Genomic DNA, 13,602 nt, shown 5'->3' with positions numbered 1-13,602 from the left:
GCAATTTTGGGGAGCTAACCCACCCACTACTATGTGTTTAGGAGTTAGGAGAAAATTCCCTAAAAAAGATACAAAAAACCTACAGGGACACTACAAGAACACCACATAGAGAATATAACCAGTGTTTAAGGTAAAACCCAGAAACTGTGAGGTGGTAACAAGAACAACCATCAAACAGAATCAATGAAGAAAATAAAAAAATCTAGCAGTTGAGGCACAGCAACATTCCTTTGAATTAAAATGAACTGAGGATCTTTATATTTTATCAGACACCATTTTTAAAATGTCCTTTACAGAAGACAATACCAAAACAGTTAACAAAAAAATACTCTCTATTAAAATGTTGCTATATAAATTTATTATATTATGACAAAAATATTGCCATAGACTCATCTGACAATACAGTTCTTTTGTCTCACATACAAAGCCAAAAGTTCTTCTTGGGCAATTCCAGGGGGAAAAAAAATGACTGACAAGATCTTTTAAATGTTTTACCCCAACTGTAAACATCTTAATCACAAAAGAGGGGGGGGGGGGGGAGAGCATGAAATTTGTCTTCCTTGAAGTGATTCTCACAAAATGACAGCAGCAATTACTAGCAACAATTTTAAAAAGATCATGTTGTACACAAGTAGCCAGAGCTGACTCCTTTACAAACATTCCTCCTTTCCTTGCAGTCTTTATAAAAAAAAAAAAAAAAAAAAAAAACACATACTAGTTAACGTTAATTTTAATTTAGACCGCATTCATACAACTCAGCAGAGAAAAAAATATCTGTATTACAGGATGTTGGCTTCAAATGTAGTTAAATGTTTTAAAACTACTTATATCTCACTAACCAAACTTTAAAGTGAAACTGATCACTAAAAGCTTTCTCCAGAAATTTTCTGATTTTATAAATACTCAAGTCTCTGAATATTTTACATGGTTTAATAAATCACTATTATCTTAAGCAAAAAAAAAAATCCTTCTTCACTTATTTAAAATCCATCAGGATGGTTTCCATTCTTTTTATTAAAGGCTGAATGTGTTCACATATTGTTGAATCCCATCATTCCTTTCATGTTGCCAGCCGCGCCTTGCTGAAACTGTCTCATCATCGACTGTAGACCAGCCATGCCACCTACAGCAATACAAAAACATTACCACCTAAAAGCCTCAACACAATAACTAATTGGTTTAAATATGAATAAAAAACATTTCTTTTTAGACAAATGTGTTCAAGGCATTTAAATATTTATATTTAATATAATATGGAGTAGTGCATACCCATGTGGTGCAGCACTCTGGGATCCATCATCTTTGCCATCTGCTGGTTCAGTTTGGCCATCTGAGATGGGTTAACGTTCTTGGACATATCTCCTCCTGTAAAAAAAATGTGACAGCATACAGCACAGTTGCAAAATGCCCATAACAATGTGAGAAAGTTTCTCCCAGATCATGTGTATGTACATAAGAAAATGTGCATCATATGGAACATACCTTTAAATAAACCTTTAATGCCACCCATTTTCTTGACCATCTGAGCAAATTTCGTGTACTGGGTAAGTAGTTCCTGCACGTCTCTGGTGGCTACACCTGCACCCCGTGCCACCCTCTGAACCCGGTTTTGCTGCTTACTGAACAACTTTGCACCATCTTTGTTGTCAAGTTCTGCAATGAGTAAACAATCTTTTAATAATACTGTTTATACCATTTTATGACTGAATTCTCAAATCGTATTAATCAGAACTTCTATAAAAGGCTCTGACAATAAAACCGTTTGTACTTCAAATGAAAGGTTTAGATTAAGGTGCCTTTTCAGTGTGAATTTACAGTGAAGTATCCAGAAAAAAAAAAAATAATTCACAATGCCCAAAGTGTCAGTGCCTGATTTGAATTATTATACTATTCTTCATTCAATTATCTTATAAAGTTTATATATATATATATAAAAATAAAAAAAAACATAATACCTTGGTCATTCATACTGTCCATTATGGTCATGAGTTTCTTTAACCTGGCCATAGACTCCTGTTCATTTCCTTTACTCATAAAGTCTGTTCCAAACCCTGGGATCATACCCTATTTAAAAAACAAAAACCAGTGATTCATTAAGCATCAGATACTAAGAATGATTCATAATATTTATGAATAACAGTATGTATTCACCGTACCATGATTTGCCCGAAGGGTCCCATTTTCATGATGTTCTGGAACTGCTCATACATGTCCCTAAGTGTGAACTGACCTGTTGATTGAACAGTAATTAAAAAACTAACATGGCAACAAAAAAACAGCATCTGCTTTATAGAAGCATCTATGTGGATAAAACATCTGTTTTAATGCAGGAGGATTGATTTACCATGTCTCTCTCTCTGAAAACATATACACTATATGGCCAAACTTGACTATCACACCTATTTGAAATTTATATTCAGCTATCTTGTTTGCTGTTATAACGTTCACCCCTTGATGTACAATGTGCCAATTTTTCTCAATGGTGTTCAGGTTAGGGCAAGCCTGGCAATGGACATCCCCATGGACACACTTTGGGGATGTTCATGTCTGGGCCCTTTAGTACCACTGAAGGGATTTTTACTTGTAATGCTACAGCATACAAAGACCTCCTAAACAATTGTGCGCTTCCTACTTTGTCACGCTTGTATGTGGTTCCTCTCCAAAACTATTGCTACAATCAGGTGTCCACATAATTTCAGTTATAGATCAACTCCCCAAATGAGAATGGCTGTTCAGTCTAATGTTAAACCTGCACTCACACATATACATACATACACACATCTGCTCAATAAAGCACCAGCCCAAGGCTACATTTCAGACCAATCATTACACCGATCCTACTAATCTCAGCCTGACTGTGACTGCATCCAGTATACAATTACAATCACAAAGCTTTGCAGATGCCCTTAACAAGAGCGATTTGCTATTCTGCACACGGGACCTAGTTTCATATTATTCATCACAAAACTTGTATCTTACCATGTTTAAGTTTGTCAATTAGCTCCTCATTGTCATCAAGTTTGAGTTCATTCACTTTATCGATAAGTCCCTCAATGTCTCCCATGCCTGTAAAGACAAGAGCCAAGCAATTTAAAATAAAAAAACTTTTGTGAAAAAATATGAAATAAACATGGAGATGAGGAGGAACTGGAAACCGTACCAAGCAGTTTGCTTATGAAGGGCTGAGTTTTAAAAGGCTCAAAGTCATCAATGTGCTCGCCTGTGCCAATGAAAATGATAGGACTCTTTGTGGCAGCCACTCTGTTCGAAAACATTTTATAACAAACCATAAGTTTTACATTTTACAGGCATAAAAATATGTTTTTACCCTAAAGATCAGTTATGTACTTACGCACTAAGAGCGCCACCACCTTTAGCATGGCCATCCAGCTTAGTAACAATGACGGACGCCACATCTACCTTGTCTTTGAAGGCCTTAGCCTGAGCCTCACAAGCCTGACCAATAGATGCATCCATCACGTACACGATGTTGTCGGGTTGCTGCAGAAGATATTTCAATACTGGTTGATTTGTTACTACCAACAAGTGTTTTGTTTTACACAACCAGACTGCATCAAACACTTACCACAGCATTCGAAACCTGCAACATTTCTTCAAACAGTGAATCTTCTTGCTTATGTCGACCGCTAGTGTCAACAATGATTATTTCAAAGTTTTCCGTCTTGAATTTTTCAACTCCCTCAGCAGCTATTATGACTGGATCCATTTCTGTGTAACTGTTGAGGAACAGAAGCTTGAAAATAGTAAAACAGTCATGTTCTTAGTCAGAATATTTGTTATAACAGTCGAGAAAACATTACCTTCCATAAAAGGGAATTCTGGCTTTTGTTGCATTTTGTTTAAGCTGATCAAAGGCACCTTATGGAGAAAAAAAAATACAAATATATATTTAATCCACAGTCAACTCTGCTTTACAATCAAAATGACAGAAGTAAAACCTTACCTGCTCTAAAAGTGTCTGCACAGATCAAGCATGTTTTCCATCCTTTTCTTTGGTAGTAATATGCCAACTAACAAAACAGTGTGGAGAATCACCATTACAAAGAACTCACCAGCTATTTGCTGCATGGCGTTTGAAAATTCTAAAGTAACTTTTACTTTTTAACTAAGCACAGAGGTGTATTTACAGGCATTACAGTAGTGGCTTACCTTAGTACATGTTGTGGTTTTTCCACTACCCTGAAGACCAACAAACATGATGATGTTGTTCTTTCCTTTTGTAGGTGTCCATGATTTTACACCAGGGTCTACCAGCTATAGAAAATGTAAAGGTTTAAGGTTTTTGATTCTGTACATTTGTACTTGCAATTAAAAGTACTGCACTGCAAATGTTGACTCAATTCAAAGACTTCTATACACAGAGTAATCCTGATTTTAGTTACCAAAATCTTAAAATTCTCAAATCCGATTGGTCAGAAAGTGGTGATCAATTTTCTACAACAGCAACAATGACAGCAGCACTGGATGAGATTTAAATGATATGATTACATTAATTTATCATTTAGTTACAAATTATTCAGAAGGTATTGGGGGGTTTTCCTTGCCACAGTTGCCACCGGCTCACTCATCAGGGACAAACATCTTATTTATTTTTATCATCACATTATCTGTGTAAAGCTGCTTTGAGACAATGTTCATTGTAAAAGCGCTATACAAATAAAAATGATAAAAATACAAAGATAAACATATAATATTTGACATGGTGGTGATTTCTGTAACATTTATGGAAGGAGTCTTTGCAATCTGCGGCTGTATAAAAGAAAAATAATATATGTAAGGACATGCTGATATAATTAACTTTGCGGTGGTAATAGACCTTTTGAATCACACCACCCTGTGTGTCTTCATTGTTCTGTGTATCTATCTTCCTACTGTACTCCTCTACTGTCTCTACTGGGTATTGCATTGTATGTAGGCCTACATACTGTTACGTGCTGCACCATGGTCCTGGAGAAACATTTCTTACCAATGTATCTTACCAAGAGGATCAACTATTTAAAAACAACTTTCATTTGTCTATCTTCCTACAACAGCACACCTTAAAGTGTATGTTTCTTTACTACTTAAAGTGTATTAAGTGAGAACAAACCTTAACAAGCTCCTTGAAAACAGCATGCTGGATCATTCGCCTCTTATTCAGCCCAGAGGCCATTTCCTCGAGGTCAATGGCTGCCCTAAGAATGATTAAATATAATTGAATATAGCTTCCTCATTGCAAAAAATAGACACGACATGAGTGGGGGAGAAAACACCTGTACGTACTTGACATTTTCTCTGAGCTGCTTCACCAGTTTGATGTTCACGTCAGCTTCTAACAGGGCAGCACAGACCTCTTTTAGCATAGCATTTAAAACCTGCAGAAGAGAAGAGAAGGAGAGGAGAAGGAGAAGAATGCCCTGAACAATCTTTAAGGGGAAAACTGTGATGGTAAAGAGTGTCTGTGTAGGTTTCTTAAAAAATTCTGAAGCTGAAAATGTTACGTGTGTAGAAACATGGCCGTGTGTGTGTGTGTGTGTGTGTTACCTCTTCGTTGATAATGGTGGCATTGCTGAGGGAGCGCAGCGCCGCTGTTATTTTTCTCCCCAAGTCTGCTAACACCATGTTTGCACTTTAAATAGGTAGCGGCCTATGACAGGACAAAAGTGCGTATTAATCACATGATCTGTTTCAGTGGTTAGACCTAACTTTATGAATATGTAGTAATTATTAATGAAATTCATTTTTTCATGTCCACACGTGTTATGAGAACAGGAGCTCTTCAGTAAGGTGGGGGATCCCCCACAGGTTCCCAGGGACCCCGGTCAAGAAGACGGAAAAGTGCTGATTTTCGATCTGTCGTTAAAAATAGAATGTCATCTTATTTTCGAGCATTATCTAATATAACTACAACCTGTATGAGAGGAAACAAGTATGAGTTGCTTTGCTTCAGATCTGCTGAGCTAGCAACACTGTAATCAGTAACCGAGATCAGTGTGAGACTGCTCAGGGATTCTTCGGAAACATTCAACACCTACTTGTGCGCTGACTTGTTGTGTATGCTAGCACTCCTGACCAGAGCAGCTAAAAACGCCACACAACGCCCCACGTGAGCTGCTATACTTTAGCCGTTACTGGATATCAACCATGTTGAAAGTGGTGCAAATGTATCGCAAATCCGAAGTTTTATTTAATTTCCTAATCACTTAACAAACCCCCAAGCAACAACCCACCGCTAAACAGACGTGATGAGATTTTTTTTTCTTCTTACCGCGATCTACAAAAACACAATCCGACACCATACAACTAATACAATCGCTTATAGATAATATCCTAAATCAATGCCACGACTGACGTAGAAATTGCATTCAAGACAATAATTTCGTCTTGATTCTTCTTACCTTTAATACAGCTGTTTCACAGAAAGCAGGTAAACGTCATCTAACCCCAAAAAATCCCATAAAACCCTTTCTACTTCCGGGTCACCTACCGGAAGTTGATATTTTTTTCTCTGATCTGGGATCGGGCTTTGAGGACGCACACGAGAATCGGTGGCGTTAAAACTGATCCAGGGTCAGCAAATAAAACGCCAGTATATATTCTTAGGCTGTTTTAGTAACGCGCATGACTAGTTACCTAATAATAAAATTTTATGCACGATATTCTAAATATATGTGTATATTTAATTTCTTTGTTTGTTTTCTTTTTTTGTTGTTGATTGATTTAATTATTTAGAAAATGTTTCCTTGTTAAAGCCACGGAATCATGTTGTGATGATGACATCAACACACACACACACACACACACACATTTTAAGGTGGCCCTAATATAAAGACAGATTTTCCCCCTAGTTTAATATTAACCACCATTTTCTATATCAATTCTAACCATACAGTTCGTTTTATGATATTTTATGTTGCTACATGCACATTCACTGTTCACACGTACCGCGATAGCAAAGTCAAATGAGAAGCCTGGATGCACCTTAAAACTAAACCCTACACTGTCTCCTCCCTGATTTGAAGTATCTCACTGTACATGCGGTCCTCACATTGCTGCCTAGAAAACATAGTGATTGAAAATGAATTTCAGCGACGCCAAGAGTAATATTTTACAGATACTGAGCAAAACAGACTGTCAGGATCTTACTAAACTGATCAGCTGGATGAAGCATTCAGGTCATTCATTTGTGTTTCAAATAAGTATATATGCTAATGAAATATGCGTCCTACATGACATGAAAAATGCTTATCCGAGTGTTAAGTTATCTGATTTATATTTCTTTATGTTAACATTTGTTATTTATATCACCAGATTTGCTAGAAAATTGTTTTTTTTTTTACATTCATCATCACTTTGAAGTTGCATGTGTTTGAGAGGTTTAAAGCCCGTTTTTTTTTTTTTATCTTTCTTTATATTCTCTATGTAATCTTTCAGATGACCTTGATAATTACTTGGTTGACAATCAGAGAGCTATACTCCAAAGTATTGCAGATGACCTGAGGTCTTGTGTTCCCCTGGAGGCTGTGTTTCCTTCAGAGACCATGGCCATTCAGAAGGTTTGCATTTCTCTTGTTGCATTTGTTTAGTCTCATACTTGGCACCTATTAAATCCACTTTTCTCTGCAGACTCAGCAGAACCCCAAACCTACTGTGCATGTGGATGCTTTTTTATATGACGAGGAAACTGTAGACAGTCTCTGTGAAGAAGGCAAGATGAGTCGCAACTTCTGTCTCACTTGTGGATCACATCGAACAGCTCCTATGGGTAATTTGAAGCTGGACAGGATGTTTTTCTGTTTTGATTTTATGCAAATTACTAAATGCTGTAATGCATTGCAATGTCCTACAGAGTTTATCTCACATTCCTTCTCAATCTCGGAGCTCCAGTTCCTGTTTCTGCATGTTCTCCCAGACTTAGCAGGAAAGCTGGTAGTGGATGTGGGATCCAGGCTTGGCGCAGTGCTCTATGGGGTAACATAATTTTGGAAATAATGGAATTACATTTATCCTGAGTTTCACAATCTTATATTGAATTGTTGCTTAGAGACATTAGATCACACTTGCTTAGTTGTTAGCAATTAATATGAATTTCAGTCCCAGAACTGTCTGAGAGACTGTGCCTTTATTAGGCCCTTAACTTTTGACTACTCAGCGATTTGTTTAGAATATATCCAGTCTCAATATATTTGTAAGTCACTTTAGTGACTGCCAAGCGAGTAAACGAATAAATAAATCATGTATACAATCGGATCGCCGACTTCACTCAGCAGTCATTTTGGCTCCTGTGCAGGTGTTTTCAGTCACACAAAGCTGTAATTTAATGAAATTTTAAAAAGAAACCATTATCCGTCACATATATACGTTCAAGCACAGTAGAAAAAAGATTTTTCTGTGTATCCCAGCTTGTTAGGAATTTGGGGATGGAGCACTTAGTCTGAATATTTGAACATGGATATAAAAAAAAGGCTTGATTAAAAAGGTTGCTGTGAATGAGGTGCATGAGTTTTTTTTATTGTAAAAAACAGCAAAGCATCTTGCATCTGTGTATATGTCACTTTTAACCATCAGATGTTTGAGCCTTTATCAAAAGGCAACTATCTGTTTTTTTCTGATGGATGGGACTTAGATTATAAATACACACACAACACACAGTGCCCCAATCATATTTTATTCAGTTACATAACTATAATTATGCCATCTCTGGTTTTTGATAAATGATACATTTCTACATAAGTTCATAAGCAATAACTGTTTCCTCAGTAGGGCTACCTCTACAGTGCAGCAGCACAGCTTGTTGGAGTAGAAATATGTGAAGAGTTTGTCAAGCTTCAGACGATGACTGTGGAGAAGTATGGCTTTAGTGACAGAATTAAGGTAACAAAACAAACAAAAACTGTACTGTAATTAAGTAATACACTTGATATGTCCTGAATATTATTTGTGTTTTTTCACAGGTGATTCATGACAATATATGCTCTCAGTCAATGCTATTACAAAATGCAGATGTGCTAATAATTAACAATGTGTTTGAGTACTTTATGGAACCCAAAGACCAAGTCAGGTAAGTTTCTCTGGTGTTAAAGCTCTGTGTAGGCTTGTTTATGATGATGTAACAAATACTGTACAGAAATTAAATAAACAAACCATTTGCATAATAATCTAGATGGCAGCATAATTGCAGTAAAACATTCAACACTAGGTGAACCTTTATAAATAAAAAATAAAATAAAAATAAATGTGTTTTTCTTTTCTGCAGAGCGTGGCAGTTCATTAGCCAAAACTTCTTAAAGAAAGGTGCGCTGTTGGTTACTGTTCCGAGTATTCAAGACGCTCTCATCTCATTGCAAGAAACAAACGTGAGCTACAAGGCACCTTGCAATATTTATTGTCAACATTCTCAATATACAAATCTCATATTTTACAATTATATATCCTATATTTCTCTACATATATTGTGCTTACACATACTTGCTCATTTATTTATATATTAGGGGTGTAACTCTACACAAATTTCACAGTTCGGTATGTACCTCGGTTTTTAGGTCGCAGTTCAGTTCAATTTTTGTACGGTTAGGGGGAAGAAATACAAAACAAAAAATTGCTGGTCATTTTTTATTAACGCAGTTTTTATTTTTATAAAATTTGTAATCAACATTTGAACAGTAAACATGTTTTTAAACAATTTTAAATAACATGCCTGCTTGGATAAATTATAAAATAATATTTGATAATAATTAAATCAAATTAATGCAATGCACTTTTTTTATTATATTGATTCAATTGAGTAATTAATTAAATTTATTAAATACATTTAAATGGAAATTAAATAATTTACATTTGTTAGACCCATTTGGGTAATACAGATGTGTGTGTTTTACATTTATTATTTAATTTTCTAAAGATATGATTTACTTAACTGTTTTACTTATTTTAGCATACTTGAACAAATGTCTTAATTTCCTCCATCCTTAATTCATTTACTCCCTCAATTTCTTTTTTATACCCCTGGCATTATTGTGTATGTTTTAAAGTTTACAAAAAAATTTAAAAAGGGATTTCAAAGTGCGAGGCAGAGACTAAGCAAACTTGCGGTCCGCTTCTCTATACATCTACGAGGGAACTCAGATTTTAACTATGTTCCGCACATAAAAAGTATTGCATTCAGTACACGTGTGTACCGAACCGAAAGGCCTGTACCAAAACATTTTGGTACAAATGTGTGTACCGTTACACCCATTTATATCTCTATCTTTATCTTTATCTCTATCTATCTAGATAGATAGATGGATGGATGGATGGATGGATGGATGGATGTGGATGGATGGATGGATGGATGAGCCTTCACAATCAGCACTGCGGGTTGCATATAGCATAATGTACATGTTGCTTTAACCAGAGTTCAAGTTGGCTAGTCTGAGGCCATCTAGCAGGCATACAATAGCATCAGAATTTTTACATTCTTTAATTGGATGGTCAGCATGCATACTCTTCAGCAGTGATGGACAATGCTTCACTATAGTGATGGTATTGGCCAGGTGCCTGAGCAGTGCCTGGTTTTCTCCAGACATGATGCTTGGCATTCAGGCCAAAGAGTTCAACCTTTTGTTTCTCATGGTCTGAGAGTCCTTCAGGTGTCTTTTGACAAACTCCAGATGGGATGTCATGTGCCATTTACTAAGGAGTGGCTTCCATCTGGCAATCTAACATACAGGCCTGATTGGTAGAGTGCTGCAGAGATAGTTGTTTTTCTGAAAGGCTCTCCTCTCTCCACAGAGTAATGCTGGAGCTCTTTCAGAGTGACCACCAGGTTCTTTGTCACCTCCCTGACTGAGGCCCTTCTGCCCCAATCACTCAGTTTGGCCAGGCTGCTTCGCTCTAGGAAGAGTCCTGGTGGTTCCAAATTTCTTCCATTTACGGAGAACACTAAAAGAACACTATACAGAGGCAGGCAAGGATGAAGTAGGAAGATTCGAGGAGGGAAGAGGGACAGGAATAGTGGTCACTGGAACCTCAAGGGCATGTTTAACTCGACAGAGAGAGAGAGAGAGAGAGAGAGAGAGAGAGAGAGAGAGAGAGAGAGAGAGAGAAAAGAGGGGTGACAGGAAGAGAAGGCTACGGATTATTATGTGTCCTTATTGTTGTATGAAAGTTGAGGACACTGTGAGTGAGTGTGTAAGTGTGAGTTTCAGTTCAGTTCTGTGTGTTGCAGAGCCTGATGTCGTGAGGAAAACTGTTGCATAGTCTGGATGAGAGGCCTGAATGCTTTGTAACCGCTTCCCTGATGGTAGGAGAGTGAAAAGTGTGTGCGAGGGGTGTGTGGGGTCCTCCACAATGCTGTTGGCATTTTGGATGCAACATGTGGTGTAAATGTCTGTGATAGAGGGAAGAGAGACTCCGATGATCTTCCCAGCTGTCCTTACTATCCTCTGTATTGTCTTGCTATCCGAGACAGTGCAGTTCCCAAACCAGGAAGTGATGCAGTTGCTCAGGATGCTCTCAGTGGTCCCTCTGTAGAATGTGGTCAGGATGGTGGGAGGGAGAAGGGCTTTCCTCAGCCTTCTCAGGAAGTAGAGACGCTGCTGGGCTTTCCTAGTGATGGAGCTGGTGTTGATTGATCAGGTGAAATTCTCCACCAGATGAACACCAAGGAATTTGGTGCTTTTGAAGATCTCTGCCAACTATCCGTCGATGATCAGTGGAGAATGCCTGCTCTGTGCTCTCCTAATGTGAACAACTATCTATTTGGTTTAGTCAACGTTCAGAGACAGGTTGTTAGTTCTACACCAGGCTGTTAGCTGTTGCACCTCCTCTTGATGAGACCCACCATGATGGTCTCATCTGAGAACTTGAAAATGTGGTTTGAGCTGTGCATTGCTACACAATCGTGAGTCTGCAAAATGAACAGCAGAGGGGGGCACAGTGCTCAGTGTGGTGGTGCTGGAGATGCTGTTCCCGATCTGGACTGAGTGAGGTCTCCCAGTCAGAAAGTCTGACTGAAAAAAAATGCACAAAAATACACAAAAACCTTGGGTAATTTTATGGGGTTAATATTGATGCTTCTGCTAGAGTTGATGTATGCGGGTGGCACAGCTGTGGCTGCAGTGAAAGGAGACTTGTTGTTTGTGTTAATTGCGATTCTTGCTTTTGTTTTTTACTGCATGAAACACCTGACTGTGATGAAGTGCTCTGTTATACTGCGTTTCAGTATAGTATTGATGATGTCAATAGCTGTGGTGCCATAATGACGATGATAAGAGGTGGACTAATTTAGATAGGACACTACAGAAGGCTTAGGTGTGAAATGCAAGCCCTGCCACTGATTCTTAATATGTTCGGTCTACAGCTTCTGCACATTTTTACACTGACATATCCTTTATATTTATTTGCTGTATTATATGTGCATATTTATCTGCACTTGTCAGTTTTCTATCTAAAAACTTCTGGAAATGTAACCTTTTTTATGTGAGCTACAGTTCAGTAAATACAAGATAAAATATTGTTTATATTTATTGTACTATGAACTAACCAACCTACAGCACAACAAAAATTTGTAAAGGATTTTATAAGCTTTTGTTTGTAATTTGCACTGCATTTTATAGCAATACATGTTTAACAGTGAATTATAAATGCACTAATATTGACCGACTGAATCCTATTAAAATAAAGTTCTGACATTTTTCTTTTATGTTTTAGGAAATACCTGCAATTGGCCACTGGTTGCAGGAAGTACCGGTTGATTACAATGCTTTTCTACAAAATGACACAGACCTGGATTCCCTTAAGCAAATACATCTTTACAGAGTACTTTGACCTAAACTTAAAGACGATCCACTAAATAAAATATCTTGTAGGAGTATATGTTTAATGAATGGATCTTTTTTTTACCAGGGACTATTCATTGTAGATTTATATGTATTGAAATCAGTTTAAACAGCCCTAACCCTAGATCTGTGCTTAATAATATTGTTTATAATATCCCATGAACTTTGGTCCTAAATTATGGTTAAGTTTCTGTGCATGTACTTTTTAAGGCTGGGTTTCCTCCAGTTTTGGTGATTTCTATTCTCACTTCCGAAAAATCTGCTATGATTGACTATAGTAAATTGCACTAGGTGTGAAAGAATGGATTAATGAATCAAAGAATTAACAGACAAAAAAAAAACCCATACATTTATGTCTTCTTAATCAAGCAGATTGGGATAGGAAAGCAAGTATTCTTCTGATGAAAGATAACAGAATTAAGTATATAAGTATAAATAAATAAGTATATAGATATACAGTATAAAAAGTATATAAGTATAAAGGAAACCGATATGGTGTGTACAGGTACTGTGAGGGTGTAATGTGTACTATACATTTTTTACAAGTTGTACAAGTTATTTTCACTGTAATGTTGTAAAGATGGGAGTAGGCCTTTTGCAACAGATCCCATACAAAGTGCAAAGGACCAATAAAAACGCTGACCTGAGGCCTAAGATGAAGCAGCATTAGTCTCTCCAGGACCTTTGTGACATGTTATGTAAGGGGTTTAGATCTGTATTTTTTTAGGTTTGAGGAAGTTGTCTTCATTAGTACAGGAACCAGGCTCGATGTTTTGTTTTT

The 13,602-nt window shown here is 37.1% G+C and overlaps 2 protein-coding genes across 4 annotated transcripts; one reads left to right on the top strand and one right to left on the bottom strand.

Moving 5' to 3' along the window:
• Window positions 1–341: 341 nt before the first annotated feature.
• On the bottom strand, window positions 342–6,504 carry srp54 (signal recognition particle 54). 3 transcript variants are annotated; one of them, XM_083544130.1, is made up of 18 exons: window positions 6,399–6,454; window positions 5,984–6,081; window positions 5,758–5,853; window positions 5,545–5,647; window positions 5,284–5,375; window positions 5,111–5,195; window positions 4,171–4,275; window positions 3,965–4,031; window positions 3,822–3,879; window positions 3,587–3,737; window positions 3,353–3,501; window positions 3,161–3,261; window positions 2,980–3,066; window positions 2,157–2,230; window positions 1,956–2,064; window positions 1,483–1,653; window positions 1,270–1,365; window positions 342–1,123 (listed from the first exon to the last, which is right to left on the bottom strand). In XM_083544130.1, the coding sequence occupies exons 4-18, from the start codon at window positions 5,620–5,622 to the stop codon at window positions 1,032–1,034; spliced, it is 1,515 nt and encodes a 504-aa protein (XP_083400256.1). In that variant the 5' UTR covers window positions 5,623–5,647; window positions 5,758–5,853; window positions 5,984–6,081; window positions 6,399–6,454; the 3' UTR covers window positions 342–1,031. The 3 variants fall into 3 exon arrangements, with proteins under 3 accessions (XP_083400256.1, XP_083400254.1, XP_083400255.1); XM_083544128.1 differs by lacking the exon at window positions 5,984–6,081 and having other exon boundaries at window positions 6,399–6,504; XM_083544129.1 differs by lacking the exon at window positions 6,399–6,454 and having other exon boundaries at window positions 5,984–6,365.
• A 443-nt stretch (window positions 6,505–6,947) lies between these two features.
• LOC310727553 (uncharacterized protein) lies at window positions 6,948–12,856 on the top strand. Its single transcript, XM_083544138.1, has 8 exons — window positions 6,948–7,175; window positions 7,435–7,556; window positions 7,627–7,765; window positions 7,850–7,971; window positions 8,764–8,874; window positions 8,955–9,061; window positions 9,257–9,356; window positions 12,694–12,856. Exons 1-8 carry the CDS (start codon window positions 7,079–7,081, stop codon window positions 12,808–12,810), a joined length of 915 nt encoding a protein of 304 aa, XP_083400264.1. The 5' UTR covers window positions 6,948–7,078; the 3' UTR covers window positions 12,811–12,856.
• The last annotated feature ends 746 nt before the right edge of the window (window positions 12,857–13,602 follow it).

Source organism: Silurus aristotelis (genome assembly GCF_946808225.1).
Source record: "Silurus aristotelis genome assembly, chromosome: 6".
NCBI classification, from domain to species: Eukaryota; Metazoa; Chordata; class Actinopteri; order Siluriformes; family Siluridae; genus Silurus; species Silurus aristotelis.
The sequence above is the reverse complement of the archived record's forward strand: the minus strand, read 5'-3'. Positions and strand labels throughout refer to the sequence as shown.

Bases quoted from the DNA above. Each gene is read 5' to 3' on its own strand.
- srp54 (XM_083544128.1), bottom strand. From the start codon at position 5,622: ATGGTGTTAGCAGACTTGGGGAGAAAAATAACAGCGGCGCTGCGCTCC. The intron at 3,880-3,964 runs GTAAGGTTTTAC...TTTCTCCATAAG, and splicing joins TGCAGACACTTTTAGAGCAG to GTGCCTTTGATCAGCTTAAA. The intron at 1,654-1,955 runs GTATTATGTTTT...TACTCATTGCAG, and splicing joins GGACAGTATGAATGACCAAG to AACTTGACAACAAAGATGGT.
- LOC310727553 (XM_083544138.1), top strand. From the start codon at position 7,079: ATGAATTTCAGCGACGCCAAGAGTAATATTTTACAGATACTGAGCAAA. The intron at 7,176-7,434 runs GTCATTCATTTG...GTAATCTTTCAG, and splicing joins CAGCTGGATGAAGCATTCAG to ATGACCTTGATAATTACTTG. The intron at 9,062-9,256 runs GTAAGTTTCTCT...TCTTTTCTGCAG, and splicing joins GAACCCAAAGACCAAGTCAG to AGCGTGGCAGTTCATTAGCC.